Source organism: Athene cunicularia, assembly GCF_003259725.1.
Source record: "Athene cunicularia isolate RWA chromosome 1 unlocalized genomic scaffold, athCun1 chr1_part2, whole genome shotgun sequence".
Taxonomy (NCBI): Eukaryota; Metazoa; Chordata; class Aves; order Strigiformes; family Strigidae; genus Athene; species Athene cunicularia.
The window spans coordinates 22,020,407-22,039,756 of record NW_020799092.1 but is presented as its reverse complement, the minus strand read 5'-3'; the positions used below and the strand labels follow the sequence as shown (position 1 = coordinate 22,039,756).

At 43.0% G+C, this 19,350-nt stretch overlaps 2 protein-coding genes across 3 annotated transcripts in view; both read left to right on the top strand.

The window, feature by feature from the left end:
• The window catches only part of LOC113491061 (ovostatin-like), a 31,801-nt gene extending 30,583 nt beyond the window's left edge, over positions 1–1,218 (top strand). Inside the window, exons 35-36 of one of the 2 annotated variants that reach the window (XM_026867702.1) lie at positions 525–599; positions 935–1,218. In XM_026867702.1, coding sequence (XP_026723503.1) covers positions 525–577 — 53 coding nt within the window. In that variant the 3' untranslated portion in view covers positions 578–599; positions 935–1,218. Of the gene's footprint in view, positions 1–524 lie in introns of both variants that reach the window. The other variant, XM_026867701.1, reaches the window with a different exon arrangement.
• A 15,887-nt stretch (positions 1,219–17,105) lies between these two features.
• The window catches only part of LOC113488810 (ovostatin-like), a 24,321-nt gene continuing 22,076 nt past the window's right edge, over positions 17,106–19,350 (top strand). Inside the window, exons 1-3 of the mRNA XM_026864129.1 lie at positions 17,106–17,227; positions 17,708–17,891; positions 18,220–18,396. Of these exons, the coding sequence (XP_026719930.1) occupies positions 17,106–17,227; positions 17,708–17,891; positions 18,220–18,396 (483 nt within the window). The remainder of the gene's footprint in view (positions 17,228–17,707; positions 17,892–18,219; positions 18,397–19,350) is intronic.

Below are 19,350 nucleotides of genomic sequence, written 5' to 3'. Positions count from 1 at the left end.
CTCTTTCTTAGTAGAATTTAAATACTTAATTAGAATGACAGTCCCACTGAACCCAAGAGGAGTTTAAGCACCTAGCTAGAAAATTAAATGCCTGACCACCTTTCTCGATCTGGCTTCAAGGAACTACGATTTCATCAGACATTACCCAGTCATGGAACTGATGTTTCCAAAACTGTGGCTCAGGTTCCCCTGTGCTTTTCTCAAGCTTGGCACAACCTTTGGGAACTTCTTCCTAGAAAATTAGCAGCAGTAGCTAAAGAACTGACCCCGGAGTGTGTGTTTTGCCACCTGATCCACATCTTGCATGGTCACAGCAATAGTATATCCCGACAAACACAGCCAGGCCGGTACATTGGGGTCTGACTGTGCACCCCTCCAACTGCGTGCCTTGACAACTGGAAGACTACCACAAAATCTATCAAATGTTTTCTGGTTCATAATGTATTAACCACAAGTGCACATAGATTGGGGTCAGAATGATTTCTCACTCTTATGCAAATGTCATCTTCCTTTCTTCTTTCCAGATGAATATGCCCTTACAGAATACAAAACACCCTGCTCCCTGCCTTCCAACTGAAATCAGATATGTGCCGGAAGATGTAATGGTTCAAAAGGCATCAGGCAAGCATTTGTAGAGGAAGAAGAGGATAAGAGACTTGGTTGTTTCTGGAGGGGCAATGAAAAGCACATAGAATAATGAGGAATAAGCAAATCCCAAATTGCAGTAGATCAGAATGACCCATTCTGGCCCACATTTCAAAAGATCTTGGGGCCAGTGTGCATCAGAAACTTCAGATAAAGTGCTTTTCCTTACAAGGGAGATGCTGTGTAATCGTTAACCCTGACCATCCATCATTTTGGAAACTCATGACATATATTCCAGTGGGAGCTTTGCGTAGAGGTAAACTCCCGAAATGTGTGTTCTTGGCCACAGATTCCTCTTCAGAAGCCCAAGATTAGGAGAATAATCTGCTGCTGCTACTGCTGCTTCTATATATTTTATTTGTTTTGGTCTTTCCATTTATCCTGAAGGAAGATTCTGAAGAAATTACTTTGATCCTCACCTTTTTCAGTGATTAACTGAATCATTTATGGAAGTCAGAATTATAGTCACAGAAAGACAACTTTTATATAATTTTTGCCTCTATTTAGAAATATTTTTTTTTTTCTTCAGGTTAACATCTCATATTTTACTGCTCTTTGTAATAAAACCTTCTGATTGGCAATTCTATTTGTCCCAGTCTCCACTCCTTGTTGTATCTAGAACTGGGTGCTGTGAGGTATTCCATAAGCTAAAAAATTCATACCTTGGACAGATATGAATGACAACGACATCCTAACATCAGTAACATCCTGTGGCACAGACAGGATCAGGGCCCTGGCCTATGTGATGGAAACTTTCTACCCAAAGCCTAATGGAGGGAGAAACTGGAGAGTTGTAAGACAGAAACTCATTGAAAATGGTTTAGGGAGGAATGGTGGATCCAGTGGTGCCTTTGGAGGGAGAAAAATGAGAAAATTTGGAGGGAGTAAAAAAAAAAAAAGCAAGCCACAAGGAGCTTATGATGGTGTGGAAAAATAGAAGAAATTTCCCGTCATACTTTCTGCATTTAGTGAACAGGTACAGCAGAGAACCACACACTATGGTTGCTGTCCCTCACAGTCTGCAGGGACCTGACATGACCTTTGTCCTGACAGATCACACTGGTGGAAGGACACAGAAATCAACCACACAGCCATAGCAATCTGAGCAGACATTTGTCAATTGAATCATATCATTGAGCTACTGTTTCTTCAGTCGGGATGTTAGACATAGTCCTAGTTACAGTCTTGGAAGAGATTAGCTTATTTATCATGAAAATGGGCTTCTCAAAGCAGATTTTGATTCCTATGAACACTTGCCTGCTGTGAGGCAGACCACACAATAGCACAGGAGGTGGTAGGAGAGGAACAGCCCTTTGTACACCCCAAGAGAACTGTTCAGTGGGTTGTCAAGCTTGCCCAGACACGGCTCAAGTGAAACTATCCTACTGCACTGAGCAGTGCAGGAACCTTTGTGCTAAGGGGCAGAGCCATGACAGAGACCCACAGGATCATTGTAATCCCAGAAAGATGCAAGAGAAATTTGGAAGATGTAAATTTGGTTCAGAAGAGACCTTTGGAAGACATCAACCTTCTGTTCTGAGCAGAACACCCAGTAGAAACCTGCAACTCAAAGCAGGAGACAGTTGCAAAGGAAGAATTTCCGCTGTCTTCCCGTGACCTGAGCACTGACCTGAGGGATGCAAGCTCTGTAAGATGAGGTCCAGCCATGAGCAGTATATCAAGATGCATGACTCAGTCAAGAGAAGACATCCAGACCTGCAGGCAGACTTGTCCATCAGGTCTGCACTGCACTAACTGCTGTTGTTCCAATTTACTAAATGTTAGTCCTTGCAGCCAGAAGCGATCATGCATATGTCTTTCACAGAATCACAGAAACATCTCGGTTGGAAAAGCCTTGAAGATCATCCAGTCCAACCATTAACCTCGCACTGACTGTTCTCAACTTAGGGATGAGATAGGTTAGGACATGTCCCTAAGCGCCGTGTCAACCCCACTTTTAAACCTCTCCAGGGATGGGGACTCCCTGGGCAGCCCATTCCAACGTCCAACAACCCCTTCTGGAAAGAAATGCTTCCTGATATCCAGTCTAAACCTTCCCTGGCGCAACTTGAGGTCATTACCTCTTGTCCTATCACTTATTAGTTGGTTAAGAGACTCATCCCCATTTCTCTGCACCCTCCTTTCAGGGAGCTGTAGAGGGCGATGAGGTCTCCCCTCAGCCTCCTCTTCTCCAGACTAAACCCCCCCAGTTCCCTCAGCCGCTCCCCATCAGACCTGTGCTCCAGACCCTGCACCAGCTCTGTTGCCCTTCTCTGGACACGCTGGAGTCATTCAATGTCCTTTTTGTAGTGAGGGGCCCAAAACTGAACACAGGAATCGAGGTCCAGCCTCGCCAGTGCCGAGTACAGGGGTGCTCAGCACTTGGATTCATTCCACTGTAAAAGGCAGTCACCCAGGAGGTTCCCTAAGGAAAGACCCAAGGGGTGGGAGGGAAAGAAATTAAGGATATTTTACATGAAATTTGTAAAAATATAATCTATCATCCCCATACCAACTTCCTTTCTTCTTTATGTCTTTCACCAACTTTCACATACTTTTTAAAAAAACTGTAAAGCGATTTAGCACCAGGTATTTCTACTAAGATAGGATCCCAGAACGTAAAGCCTAAAGGTCAGCAAAGGTTTGCTGACATCACCCTTCTTGCTGCATCCAGGACAACAATGTCTTGTCCCTGACCACAGGGAGCAATGCCAGGGACTATCTATGCTGAACTTCCAGCCACATTGTGTGAAGCAGTATTTTTCTGCAGGGGGGTTTCTCCCCTGAGTCACACATTAACATATGCATATATACACATACCTACAGACAAAGAGCCTCTCATCAATCTGTTACTCCTAGTACAGGTATTTCTTGGCTTGTTACTCAGTTTTCTACAAGTTCAGACATGCAGTAGGGTTCCTGTGCTCCATTATGAGATGGGTTATTACAGCTGTCTTTGGTTTAGTCAAATACAATACCCTTCATTACAAACCTTGCCACGTCTGTGAGTGAAGGGATTGTGGAGATGCAAAATCAGTCACTGATCTTGTCTTGGACAGTCCTTGTGAACCAACCTCTGCTCAGGCAGCTTCACAGATAAAAAACCAAAGGCAGGAGCCTGCAACTTTACGGAGAAGAGAAGCTTTTTCTAGAGAAGCTGCTGATGGGACCCCAGTCCTCTGGGACCCCAAATCACACTGCAGTTAAGCCAGCCTAACAGGTAGGTGTTACTGAACAGCATAGTCTTGGTCCTGCTCACCTTTATCTGTCTTTGCTCCCATCCATGCTCTCCTGACCCTTATTAGAGTGGTGCTCAGCTTGACTCCACAGAGCACCAATCAGATATGGGGACCCAACTCAAAACTGACAAAATAGGGGGGAAAAGAATGTTTCTTCCTTTTATCTGTTTGAACAGGCTTACCATAAGGACAGAGAAACAGTAGGAAGCAGACAGGAAAATACGCACTGTCCTTTTCAGCAAGACATGAATGCAGTTCAGCTGCATTCAAGGGCTGTGCTGCAAATGTTGGGAGCTTTCGCAGAAAGCTGAGCAGGCAGTGTGTCAGCATTCAACCTCCACCCCTGCTTACCTTCTTAGAGCACAGCCCTGCCTCTATGCGTGCTCAGTGCTCCTGCTCAGGGTCACAGCTGCGGTCTCCCATTTGACTTCTTGTAACAAGTCTTGGGGGTCTCCCTCTCTCTATCCAAAACCCCAGCAACAGGATAAGTCTTCCTTTCTATTACTATAATTTGCCTTCTTGTGTTTATAGACCTAAAGACAACATCCTGACCCATATTAATAAAGCTGGAGAGCTCTGATCTCTGACTGCTCAGATCACAAAGGTGGTAATAGGAGTGTATGTTACCTAGCCTGTGACAGCCTTGATTCCCGAATACCAGGTACTATCTAGAAGGAGAAATCATCTGAACTGTGTTATTTCTAGCTATATCAATGCCCCTCCTTTACTTCTCCTTGGAAACCCATTTCTGTTTCTCCACATGTCCTATTAAGTTGTACTTGTGTGCAATTTGAGCTGTGCTCTGAAGATGTGAAGTGTGTAAAAATAACCCAGTCTAAAAAACAATTAGACATCTCTCCCCACAAGGTCCCAGTATCTGCTGGGTCTCTAATTTCAGCCATTTCTACAGGCTTCTCTATGAAGTTTGTTTCATACACTGAGGCCAAAAAATAGCTCTGGGCATGTCCTAGCTGTCTCTGCTTGGTCATGCATCAACAGATGTAGACAAATCCAAATCCTTCTGCCCAGATCTAGGTGGGGAAGACATGAACAAGCTGAAATCTGGAGGTTACCTGGCCTATTTAGACATGTTCATAGTCTGCTTCATCACCAGCTACTCAAGTCACTCACAGGCTCAGGTGTTCTCTCTAAAAAGACAGGGGTCTTCACAAATAGTTTTCTATCACCCTTACCACTGGATATCTAGCTCAGTGGAGGCACAAACACATATAACAATCCCCAGAAGTTTCTTCCTAGATGTCTTTCATGTGCATTTAGAGAAGGCCTGAGATAGGGAGTTTCTGTAGATCAGCTAGCAGGAGGGAGCTCAGATTGAGAGCGGCACTGGGGTCCAGGCAGAAAAAGCAGACTTCAGCAATTCAGCAAGACCAGGACCTGAGAAATCTTGGGAAGCAGCTGGCCGGTTGCTTTAAACAGCTGAGGAATTGGGCATAGGACCCTAAGGCTCTTTGTGAATTTAGATCCTGGCTGATGTGAGCTAAATGCCTTAACACCCTCGAGAACCGGACCCCATTCTCTGACAGCTCTCTCAGCTTTCTAAATACACCACCCGGCATGTGAAAGCATCAGGCATGTAGCAGCTTTTCGGGTGGTAGCACTGTGCATGCAGGTGAGCCTGAAGGAGCATTCTGATGCATAGAACATTTATGAGCACATGTTGTGCCATCAATATTTTTGGGTAGTCTCCTTAGGATGGGCAGAAAAGGGGCTCTCTGCTTTCTTTGTGTTGAATTTGAGCTTTGCTTCATTGAGGGGCACGAGTAGTTTTTTCCCCGACAGTTCTGGAGAATTACATACAGTGTGATTGATGACGGTTTCTACCTTTTGAGAAAAGAATGACATTTTGAGAAAAGGATGTCATAAGGTGAGTCACTTTCACCTTTTCCAATTCTGCTCAAATCCCAAAGGTCCTATCCCCAGCATTTCTGTTCCCATCAAAACCACCCCCTGAGCACAATGCTTGATCCAAAAAGCCATACTGAAAGCAATGGTTTTGTATTTTCATGAGACCTGTGCATGGCTTTTGCTACAGACGGACACGTGCTGAGGAATTAGCTACGATTCTGAAGATGTTAAGCTGCCAAGCTGCTTTTCACTGACTCCAAACTCCCCCTTGTTCTCCCGTCCCTGTCAGACGCAAAGACTGTGAGAGGTTCTAGAGGGGTCAGTCAGGCTAGTTCAATCCACCTTCTTCAGCTGTGTACACTCAGCCTGCTGCTAAACAAAAGCCTTTGTTTAATTCCATTCCAGTGAATGGCCAACTGCATGCCTGGTCAGATGGAAACAGATATGAAACACAGATTCTTTCAAAAGCACAGCATTTAAGTTTTGTTACAGATTTCCAAAACACTAGGCTGAGAGGGAGTGGCTAGGACAATGCCAGCAGTATCTAGTAAAATCTGCATTTTATAGCCTTCTTTTACCTCTATAACTCTTTTACCTTCAGCACAACTAGTGACCGATATTTTTTCTCATGGAGCTTGCATCATGTGAAGCTGATACAGGAACTCAGAAGTTTGCTAACCTCAGTGCAAGTCAAACTATGCCCCACACTCTCACTGCATTGAGATTTTAATTTTATTTGCCAGAGTTAAAATAGAACTTTGAGGCTGTTTGTCCTGGGTTCACTGTGATATACCTGTATATATTTCATATATAACATATGCAGTAAATTAGAGAAATTTGGTTACTCCCATGTTATGCTGTTTCACATTCTTCCCCCTACATGTCACTACCTAAGAAATTTTACTTAGAATTGATTTATGAGCTCCATAAGAGAGTCTTGATTTTTAAATTATGCCAAAAATTAGATGTTGCACAGCAGACTACAGCAGACACCTATTGTGTACAGTAACAGGCAGGACACCCTGCTATTGCTCAGTCAGTTGAACACTACAATTTCTTTCCTTAAGTGTTTCCACACAGCTGAGCCACCCAGCTCTTAGCATTGCCATACCAAGGGGGAACTCCTTCCTGCGGAATGAACTGATGAAAATCTTAATGGAAGTAAAGAATATACAAAAGATGCAGAGCAGGTACAGAAGAAATCTCTAGAAAATCCACATAAGCCTGAGAGATCAATTTAAGAGTGTGGGAGGGTTCTCACTCTTGTTGTTTCAGACAAGTCAGTAAAAGCCATGTTAACGTCGTCCTTTTCCACAAGCAGAGGATGAAGCTTTAGGGTCCTGTCTCAGCCAGTCAATTAAAAGGTTTGTTTCCGTGTTCTTTGCAGTCTGTACCCTGCAACAACAGCTGTGAAGACCTTTTTTCCACCTAAAGCACGAGGAAGGTGCAGTGATCCTAACTGCTCTTTGAGACTGCAATAAATACACGAAAACCTGAGCCGAAGGGTTTTCCTGTTAAAATTCCAGGATAAAAGATGTAACAACTGACAGGAACTCCAGACACTGAGGTTTTAGGATCGTGTGAATCAATCAGACAAAATGGTAACGGTTTCCTCCCATCTCCAAAAATACCAAATATTTTCTTATTAGGTGCCAGATACAATATGTTTATGCTCAGTTCTTTAGTTTGAACACAGGCCCTAGTCTTCTGTATATTTATGTATTCTGTATGTATATTTTCCTACAAAAACAAGTCCTGGAAATGGTCTGCCTTTTTAAGAGCCTAAATGATAGTCCAATCCTTTTAGCAGCAACATCTGGTTGCCAGGTGAGACTTCAGGAAATGCCTCCAACTCAGTGACCATCATCATGAAACCTTCAGCGCCTTGTGGAAGCTCTTGATCAGTGTAGGAGGCTCTGCTGAAGTCATGGCCAATAGATTTGCCCTGCTCAGTAGCCTGTCCCAGAGCAAACATACACAGAATTACTTGCTCTGTTTCACTCTTCTTGATTTCTGCAACTTGTCTCCAACAATTAGGTTGCAGTTTTTCTTCCCTTTAACAGTTATTGCTTGCTGTAGTCATCCACCATGACTTTTTTCATTGTTGTCTCATAATTTTTTTCATTCTTGTTGACACTTGGTTTGGTTGAATGTGAATGCTTGGAGGGGATTCAGTGACTTAGCATTGTTCAAGTTACGCTCCTACTGTTTTTGCCCCAAACAAACAGCGATGACACGGACTAGCACGATCTGAGATGTGATCCTGTAAATAGTGGGAACAGTGAAACTATACCTGCCCCTAGCTCTCATAGTTATGTACCCCAGAAAGACTAGGTGAAACTTAGGAAGAAGACATGGAGCACTGAAACTAAGTAGTTTGAGGTGGATTCCTGCTTCTTTCTTGGATGTACATGACTCTTACCTTTGATTAACAGAAGAGGCCAGCCCATACATAAAGTGATAGAACAAACATGCTTCATGATTTGTTTAGTCTGGAGAAGAGGAGGCTGAGGGGAGACCTCATGGCCCTCTACAGCTATCTGAAAGGAGGGTACAGAGAGCTGGGGATGAGTCTCTTTAACCAAGTAATAAGTGATAGGACAAGAGCTAATGACCTCAAATTGTGCCAGGGAAGGGTTAGACTGGATATTAGGAAGCATTCCATTACAGAAGGGGTTGTTGGGCGTTGGAATGGGCTGCCCAGGGAGGTGGTGGAGTCCCCATCCCTGGAGGTGTTTAAGAGTAGGTTTGACACAGGCTGAGGGATCTGGTGTAGTTGGGAACAGTCAGTGTTAGGTCAATGGTTGGACTGGATGATCTTCAAGGTGTTTTCCAACCTAGATGATTCTGTGTTTCTGTGATTTGTAGTCTGTCTTGGACACAAGTTATGACTAGCAGGCTTGCTAAATAATCCTTTTCAAACTAATTCCAGACTTCTTCAGGTGTGACGGGGTTAACCAGACCTTTTCTGTCTCTTCCAGGAATATAAAGTCATGCCAGTGTTAGTGGAGGGCTCACAAAGTAGCTTAAAGACTCATAAGCCTCTTGGTACACACTGCAAGAAACAAGAATGTCTGAAAGCCAGACCAAAGGCGAGCCAGAAGAATCAAAAATCCAGCAAAGTGACCAAGAAGCCAGCAAAGTGTTATGTTGAGGCTGAGGCCTTGTATGCTAGAGGCTATAAAGAGCGTACATATGGGGGATCCTATAGTGCCTGGTTGCTCCTGCATTTTATTTTTGTCAGATAAAGCAAGAAGATTCACGGTGACTTTACTTTTTTTATCCACACTGTATCTTTAATGGAGCAACATTAGAGCATTCTGAACTCAGAGCAGTTCCTGGGGTACAGCCACCGATGCAGCTGGAGAGCAAGTCACACAGACTCCGTCTATTCAGCACAGCTCCAGGGAGTTGCCTCTCCTGGGCTTCAGTGCTGCTGTGCCCATCCATTTCTAGAGCCTGAATGCTATCGTAGTCAGTGTGAATCTTCCTTTCCACCTCCCTGGCTTTTGGCAGCATTTGGAGTCTGCTGAGCCCCTGCACGGGGCTGGTAGGACCCATGGTTCTGCTGTCACAGCCAAATATGCCATCAAGTTTTGTCATGGTCTGTCTTAAAAAGAAGTCAGCTGAGTCATGTTTTCTTACTCTGATTGCTATAGCTAGGAAGATGCTTGAGAGCCTGAAAATGACCATGGATCACTTATCCCTTTAACTTTCAGTGTGAGAAAAGGTCACCCATCTGCTTCCACTTCTTCCAGCAGTTCCTGTGGGATCCATGTGCTGCAGTCCATGGGAACCTGACATGAGAGACTGGAGGCTGTCCTCAGCAGTGTGGACAGCCAGGACTATGCCACTGCTTCGTGTGACAGCAAAGAGCTTGTGCTCCCCTTGGGCTGGTAACTGCAGGAGCGGGGGGGGCGTTAGCCACAGATGCGATGCTCCAGTCACTCCCTCACCTCCACTCCCCAGCAGACAGTTTTGCCTAGTACTGATCGTTTAGGAGGCATTAGCCTTGAAAAACACCTAGTTCTTTAAAAGGGAAGACTGTGCAATGAGGACTTTCTCTGACTCCCTGTTTGCCTGAAGCTGGTTTGTTTGCCTTGAGCAGACTTGAAAGCCTCAGCTGTTTAGAAAGATAATAGAAGATAATAAAGGACAGCTCTTCATCAAGGACACATCCTCCAGCTTGCTTTCTACAGTGCTCAGTAGTTCAATATACAGCTGCAGAATATATTACCACTGGAGATGAAACAGAAATAGCCTTTATGTGTGGGGAATGAATCAAAAAAACTTTTTAGGCATAAGGTCAGGGGTTGAAGGCACAAACAGGCTCTCCCTGGGGGGCATCCTTAAAGTAGCACAATTAATATACCGGGTAACACAAGAGTATTGTTGTGCAGTATTGTGCTGCCAAGTAGATAACAATAAGAGATAAAGGGAGAGAAAGCTGCAGACTCTAAATAGCATTTTGCATGCCTCCCATAATGTGTCTGGAACAAGTTCAATTTCTGGTATGTCATGGTGGAAATAAAAAAGCCTTTGCAACAACAAATAGTGGATTTAGATGCTAGATGTTGGTCAACAGCAAAAAGGTCAAAGTGATGCTCTCCTATTCGCAAAGGGACGGTAGCCTTTACCACACAGTTGTGAGAGACTCTGAAGTCCACGCTCTTTTTCACATTTTGATCCCTAGCAATATCACACAGAAGACAGACGTGAAAGAAATGAGAAGAGATAGCACCTGCTCTTAAAGAGGTAAGTCTCATTCCTCCGAGTCATCTTCTGTGAACTCTCAGTTCTGTAAACCTCATTTTACAACCTTGAAGTGTCTACACCAAGACCCACACTTCCCTTCTCAGAGCAGCTGGAACAGCCATAAAGCCTTTTCCCTAAAAATATCTGAGAAATTTCCTTTGGCCCAGGCCCATACCACAAAGCTGCACTCATGTAACCGTGTCCAAAGAAGCATGTAAAGACATTACTCCTCCACAGTTCCCTTCTCACAGACAGCCCAACCTGCTGGTGAGAGGGAGGATTCAGGTCTATTACATCAACAGTTGTTGCAACTCCACAAAAGGGCTTTAAGGGTACAGTTATGTCAGTAAAGCCCTTCTAGGCTTGTAGTCTGATAGCTGAGATCTCAAGAGGAAGGAAAACTCCTGGATGACCCCTGAAAATCTCTCCAGATAAGAAGGGCCATCAGCCAGGAAAGGCTATTCCACTGTAAATTGGTGGGGGGACAGAGAGGCAAGTAAGAGGGACTAATGGAGTCTCAAACACTTATAAATCTGTTGGTACAATGTATTTGTGAGGCATTTCTGCAGAATTACATTTAAAAACACAGGCTTTCCGTAAAGCAGAGAAAAGCTATTACAGTGTGAAAGCCTCAGACAGCTACTTCTTTCTACATGTGACTGGCAAGAGTTGTCACCTGAACTTACAGCAAAAACTTCTACCTAAGGAGTGAAGAAGTTACAGCTCAGAAGAGAGGAGAGTTGTACGTAGCTGTGAAATAGAAACAAAGGGTTAGGATTCTCCTCAGAGGCTAAAAGGTCAGAGAACAGGTTTGGCAGTCTTCAGCATGCTAAAAATGGCTGGTTTAGCCTCAAGCACCTTTCTGGTAGTCAGGAGAGCAAATATATGGCAACATGATATGCAGCTCGTGTCGGTTTTTGGTAGACCAGATGATTTCTCAGTATCAGCCATGAGCTGATTGCTTGCATGAGATGGAGTGTGCAGCCAGGCCTGTTGTCCCACTAGAGGAGAGGGCTTACCTAGCTGTATTTTTAAAATTACATGTAAAATGTTCTCCTCTGGATACTTCTTGTTAAATATTTTCTTTTCTCCCTCTAATAAACACTGTACTTATGTTTTCAAGTATGAAGAATGAACTTACTAAGTACCAGAGATTTTTTTTGTGGGGCTTCTTCAGTTATTTTATTAGTGACTTCTTTACATTTGAACCTTGCTGCTGCCTATCAAGACCATGAAGAAAGGAGGGTCAAACAACACTCGGTCCTATCCATATAAGGACAGTAAAATGACAAAGCACTCCCAAAAGAAGTGCAGACTGACTCGATAGCCTAACGGTACCCTGGAATTTACAGCTTAGCCTGAGCTCTGACAGCTAAACTGTGTATAACCAGGAAAGATAAATTCATTCATACACCAGTATCCACTTCCAGGCTCGTGCAGGTGTACTGACAGTAGTCATATTCCAGCTTCACTCATCTTTGAATGGCACATATGCCATCAAAACTGCACAGCAAAGTCTTAATACTTTAGCTCACACAGAGCTATTCCTGCTCAGACCTCAGCCTCTTCACATAGGAGGATGAAGATCCCAGTTTTGAAAATAGGTTCTGGATGACCCATCCACACTCACGTGAGTCACTGGAGTATCAGACTCCTTGCAACTGGCTGACCTTTACATACCTTCATAGTTTACACCACTGCCTTCTCCAGGAATGAAAACACCATGAACCGCTGAAATAAATTGCAGCCCCCCTCCCCCTGACCCATTTTGCTGAAATAAATTCTATCGCTCATCAAAATCACTGCAGACTGTGACTATTCCTCTAGGGATATACTTATCTTCTTTAATGAGCTCACCGCTAGAGAACTTTGCCAGGGCTCACATGTCTTAGAACAATGAAAGAAATCTTGCATGCTTGACTGGAGACCCTATCGACCAAGCAGGACTTCACCTGTAGTTACCATGCTTCAGCATTGTTCCCCAACCACCTGGGCGAGACCAAGCATTTCGACCTTTACTACGCCTAAACAAATTGTTACAATCTAATCTGCTTAAAGAAGGTTTTATAGGAAGCACTCATAGTCAAAGTTGCAGACCGCTTCAGTGCTTTTCAATTAATATTTGTAGCTGTAATGACCAAGTTTCTTTGTGTTGATCCTCCTTTGAATGCAGCAATTAACCCATTTACGAGAAAGGTGTCAGCGTCTACACCTCTAAGATACGGCTACAGGTCTTGTAGACATATCCAAGTTGGCTTCTGACTGCCAGCTGGGGTGCTGCTAGGAAAGGTAGTCATGGAACTCCTCAGATGGGCTTTGCCAGAGGTCATGCCACTACCTACTGCAGTGCTCAGCTAGCTAGTTCAGAGTTGTTCTGCTAGGCTGGGCAAACTCTCACAGAATTACCACTCTCCTCTCCTCCACAGCTCCAGTCAAGCACAAAGAATGGTTGAGTGATGACAATAAATTGCAAGAGTAAGGAGTACCATAATGAAATTACATGTGAGCAGCTGTAAATGCTACAAACCCAAGAAAAACATGTAGCTCTAGAGACTATTGGAGTTTTCCTAGAGCCATTTTATTGCTCCAACAGGAAAGAAACAGGTCTCTTTGCAATAATAGTGAGTGAAATTTGAGGTCAGGTCATTCCTTGACAGAGAAATCACTGTGACCAGTTCTTTATGAAAATAATTTTGCAGTTGAGTAATATCGCTATAGTCTGTCATAACAGGACAGCTTTTATTCATGAAGATAAGCTTTTACTGACAGAATATATCTAGTGCCTCAAATAAATTAAGCTACAAGCATAAAGGCACAATTTTTAGAGTCTAACTATGAGTGCAGCAGAGCTGTTTACGTGGCAGAAAGCTATCTATACGCAGGTGGTGGGTCGTTTCTTAACAAAGTTAACTAAATCTGTCAGCTTATTCTACTATTGCCAAGGCTCTCTCTCATTGCTGTCCATCTGCAAAGACACAGCTCTAGCTGAATGTGGTGTTATTACTGAACAAGACTAGTTGAGGTCTGAAGTTATGGCTTAGGTGACACTCAAAGTTAGGCTGGTAAACAAGTAATTTTGAGTCTAGAACGCAAGATAATCCATCTGTATACAGATATTTCACTAACATTGCTTCACAGTTCCTCATATATGCCCAGGAAGATCAATGAGTTCTTCCAAAATCTCCTGGGAAGGGATTGTGTTGCAGCCTTGAGACTGATCTCCAAGAAATGTCAGTGACAGAGGACTAAGGAGAGAATCTTACATGCCTTCTGTGTCAGCATGTGTGGGGAGGAGGTTTCGGTTAACTTAGGTGCCAATCATCTGAATTGATTCTTCTATGAGGAAAGAATAGAACCCCAAGTACTGTCTCTTGACCTGGAGATGAAGTAACATCTCTAATTTCTCAATAGAGTAATCTCCACAGGCTTCTTACACATGTGCACATGAGTTAAACAAAACGGGTGGGATAGGGGAGACCTCATCACTCTCTGCAGCTCCCTGAAAGGACATTGCAGAGAGGCTGGTGCCGGTCTCTTCTCACAGGGGATCAGGGACAGAACAAGAGGGAATGGCTTTAAACTGCAACAGGGGAGGGTCAGACTGGACATTAGGGAAAAATTGTTCACAGAAAGAGTGGTCAGGGAGTGGAACAGGCTGCCCAGGGAGGGTGTGGAGTCCCCATCCCTGGGGGTGTTTAAGGGCCGTTTGGATGAGCTGTGGGGGGATGTGGTGTAGGGGAGAACTTTGTAGAGCAGGGCTGCAGGTTGGACTCGATGGTCCCAAGGGTCTTTTCCAACCTGAATGATTCTGTGGTTCTGTGAAGTGCAAGGAGATGCAGTCAGAAAAACAAACAAAAAACCCCAAAAAACCACAACAAAAAAGCCCCAGAAAAACCATATGTCAATGATTTTGTAAATATCTGTTCTGAAAACAACCCATTTGATGCATCAGGTGGAATTTGATTGATTTTCCTGTGAAATCTAAGTGATTATATGCTATAGCCAAAAATATGGGATGACTTCTAGCTTCTTTTATTATGATAAGGTGTAGTTGCTTTTTTTCATCCAGGGTATTTGTTTGATTGCAAACATATTAGTCCAATAACTTCTCTATTCCAGATAACTGCATTTCTTGTTTGCTTATTTCCTTACTAGATGTACCTTCTCCATTCTGGTTAGTGGAGATTTTAAATTAGTGCAGTGAGATATTTGGATATAGGATGCCTGGATCATTTTTGTCCTGCAGTTGGTTACCATTCAGAAGGCATATATGAACAGAAGACATCATGACTGGTGCCAATTCTTGGAAATATGAGTATGGACTTTGTAACCAAAGCCACAATCCAATCGATATTTGGGCCAAAACCCCCACTCATTACAAGAGTCAGTTATACACAGATACCCTCCTCTATCTATACAGCCTTTGAATGTCACCTGACCCACTTGATCTTTTGATTAAACTTTCAAAAGTAGCCTCAGAAAACTTATAGCTGTATAAGGATGTGGACCGTGATGATCAGATTGGCTTGTTTTGGATTAATACCTTATTATGTTGTAATAAATTCATAACAACATGAGAAAGCCAGGGAGAGTAAGAACATGCAATACTGATCATCTACTTTTTTTACAATGTCAACTCGAGTTCAAGCCTTTGTCACTGAATTTCTGTTCCTAACAGCTGCTGACGTGGATATCCCACTGCAGAGAAAATCAAGCCTGATCCCTAGTGAAGCTCCCCAAGTGTAGGAGCTGGTAGAGATCCTCTTCAATAGAAATGACAGGGAGCTGGACTTTCAGAGCACAACATCAGACTTGTCTGTGGTCTAAGAAACCACAGCATGCCACAGAGAGACCTCTGGGGGATCACCTGCTGCCCTGTCCCGGTGTCATATCGTTTGATACTTCTGTGAAAAATTTGAAGTCATAAGTGAAGAAAGTTTCACAGCTGTCCTACGTGGCAGGTATTACCATTCCCTGCATCACACACTAGCAAGAGATAAGAAGAGGCTGTCACACAGTGTATCAGGAGATTAGAGAAAAGCATGGTCCCTCTGCCTTTGAAGCCATATCTCTGTGGTTTTAGGTCTACAAAATTTAACCGTGTTGATAACATACAGTGGTGGGTTGACCCCAGGCAGCAGCCAAGCACCCACCCTACCTTTCGGTCACAGCCCTTTCCTTGGGGGATGGAGGAATAGAAGGAAGGCAAAAAGACTGCTGGGTTGACATAAAGACAATTTAATGAGGAAAGCAAAAGGTGCACGTGAAAGAGAAGCACAAAGAGGAATTTATTCACTGCTTCCCATTGGCAGGGAGAGTCCAGCCACTTACTGAGAAGTAAGGCCTCAGTATGTGTAGTGGTTGCTTCAGAAGACAAACACCGTAACCACAAACGTCCCCTCTCCTCGTCCTTCACCCCACCTTTTATTGCTGAGCATGATGTCATACGGTATGGGATGTCCCTTTGGACACTTTGGGTCAGCTGTCCCAACTGTGTTCCCTCCCAGTCTCTTGCCCACCCTCAGACTACTGTTTTTTTTTAATGGAAGGTGGGGAAGTTAGAAAGCCTTGACACTGTTCAGCAATAGCCAAAACACTGGTGAATTATGAACACTGTTTTAGCCACAAATGCAAAGCACAGCACCATATGGGCTACTATGAAGAAAGTTGGCTTCATAACTTCCTCCCAGCCATGGAATGGAAAAAAAATGAATTCCAGTTATCAAACAACTGCTTTCTAATGTTGCTTTTCTTACGTGGAGCAGCACACAGAATGCTTTATTTTGTCTTGAGAGCACAAGAGAACAAAAGAAGAAGGTAATCCTTTATTCTAAAATAAGGTCTTTGGATGAAAGCAGATTTTTTCTTTTTTCTCCTTAGAAGAAGATAAAAGATCATTATCTTCCACACAGGTGTGAAAACTAAAAACCTGGAGCACCAATAAATTTACATGGACTCGTCAACTGGCTAATTTCAAGCTGAAATAAATCAAACTTCGATAACACTGTAAAGTGGCCAGTTGCTAAGGTAGAAATAGTTAAGACCTGTTAGATCTCTTTGTGTTTCTGGCTTCTCTATTATTCCATTTCAATATTAAAAATATCTTTGAAGCAAGGGAAAAGAGAGGCCAATACATTATTTTATCAGAATCAGGTGTCCAAGTATAGAAAGTTAAGTCTACTTCACACAGACTGTCAATCCAGATGGTGAAATCCAACAGTGATGGGGAAAACCCTCAAATGTTAATCTGGTTTGGAAGGCTTGTTCTGGTTTAGGTAATTTTATGCTTTTCTGTGCTGTGCCAAGCCTGTGTAAAAAGTCAAGCCCCTCACCTTGAAAACAAGACCACGAAGGACATTTTGTGCAGACATTCGGAGAAATGCAGTAAAGTGTTACAGTGAAGACACTGGGTTGGTTTAGGTTCCAGTAGGGTTAGGGGAGGTTCTTGCAAGGAGTAGGATAGACTGGGATCTCCACCCCTTGCTGCAATTATAAAGGCACTAGCATCTAAGAAAAGAGCCAGGGAGGAGTTGAAGGACTGACTCCTTTCCTCTGGAGTGTTTGGTGAGGAATGTTGCAGAGCTGTCAAACCAGTAGGCAATGAATTGTTTCTTGGGAAGAGAGATGATCTCTTTCTTCTGTCTCCCAGTGAGAAAAATGTGGCTGAAGTTCCTTTTGGCTATTCTTCTCCTGCACGTAACAGCTGCAAAGGAACCTGAGCTGTAAGAACTACCATATTATTACTAATAGTATTAATGATAAGGCTTTTAATACAGTGATAATTAGTGCCATTAATTTTACTTTAAATATTAAATACTGCCATGACTCATCTTTTCTATCTGGAGAGCTAAGTTAAACTGGAATGTGAATGGTTTTCATTTAATATGAAGTGGACCTTCTGCCTATCACAGAACTTCCCTAGAAGTTGACATCTACATTCAGAAAAGACAATAGCAGTAGTAGCAGTAGTGTGCTCTGCTAAAAGCAGGTGGGTCCAGGACTCAGAGGAAGGGCAAAAAGGCAAGAGCTGGGGGTGCTGGCATGGGGAACCCAGGGCTGGGTAGTTGGGAGTTGCAGGGCATTGGCAGAGTATCCTATATTTAATTTGAAATCATTGGTGGGTATTTATTTCATCCTCTTTAGAGTGTTTCTCCTTTCTACTTTCTCTGTGATGTGATCACTTTGATGTTTGGATCTCACAGGCAGTATGTCCTGATGGTGCCTGCTGTCCTCCAAACTGACTCTCCAGGTCAGATTTGCCTGCAGTTCCTTAACCTCAATGAGACAATATCTGTCAGAGTCATCCTAGAATATGGTGCTGTTAACACCACTATTTTTGAGAAAACCATGACAGCAAGCAATGGTCTGCAGTGCTTCAACTTCAAGGTAAATTGATTTTAATTTATGTCCCAGTGGAAAAAAAATGTAAGAAGGGATAAGAAAATTAGAGCAGAGAGCACAGAAAGAAGAGAAACAAGTAACAGAAGAAATAAGACTTGTTGAATGAAAAAGGAAGCAGAGGAGGGAAATATATAGTAACAGAGAAGGAGAATTTCTAATAGACATAAGAAATAAAAAAGGTCTAAGAAAAGTGATGGAAGGTGATCAAGGTGGTGGGCATAAGATGGGTGTCTCTTTGTAGGAGCCCAGGCCACAGGTTTACCAACCTACTTCAAGACTAGCAACCTCTCCTTGTTTTTCTGTTTCCTCCCAGATTCCTCCTGTCAGTTCTGCCCCACTGGCTTTCATTTCCTTCTCTGCCAAGGGCACCACAGTCAGCCTAGAAGAGCGGCGGTCGGTGATGATCTGGAAAACGGAGAGCATTGTCTTTGTGCAGACAGACAAACCCATCTACAAACCAGGACAGAGTGGTGAATATCTGTTTAGTTTATAACATAGCACATAGCCCTTAGGAAGCAGCTTTTTCAGGTAGAATTTCTCTGCCAGGAGCTTTTCAGACTGAGCTGCAGTTTTTCAGATTTTCTGTTTAACAATTCCAAGTATTTGCCGTGGAGCTCAAGGTCATCTTCAGGATGGCAGGAGACTGTAATCCCACGGTCTCTATTCCTTTTCTTTGTCCCTTCCTCACAGCTGACAAAAGAGGGGAGCTTTTACTGCTGCTGTTTCATTATTGATGCCAGGTCAAGGCAGTGGAAAGATGTAAATAAATCACTACTTAGGTTCCTGGTATAAAACAGTGCTCCCACAGTCTTCTCTCTGTGATACTGGTCTAAAAACCAAGAGTGAAATCTATTATTTTAAAATTAATTACAAGTTTTTAAAGACAAAATCATGCTGTTTACCTTCTGGGCTCTGATGGTTTTGAACTTTATATTTTCATGTTGTTTTTTTCCCTACACTTATGTTATTCTCCTACTTCTCATCTGGCCATCAAACAGAGCTCCAGCTATGCAAAGAATCATTTATCTAGATCCATTCCTTAACTCGATTCTAGGCTCTAAGGCTTCTAGAACACAGCTAGAACACTGTAGGAAACACTACGAGAATGCTTCTTTCCAGAGGTCAGCCAAATAATGTAGCCATTAGATTGGATCAGCTATACTTTAATTAGGAATGAGTTCTATCTACATAGATACATAGCATGAAAGAAAGCTTACCAGTCAGAAAGTGTTGCCACTACTGTGTCCAGCAAACATGGTTTGATGGTTTGTCCAATGGCTTGGTTTTGAGGTGGGGAAAGAAATAAACTAAATTAAATGCTGAAAAGGTAATGCTTTATAAGGATATTTTTGAAACACATTTTTGTGTTTTTCCTTGTGCTGTAATTCATCATTCTCCTTTCAGCTTTCCTCTTGTAAAAATAAAAAAAATAAAAAAAAAAAAA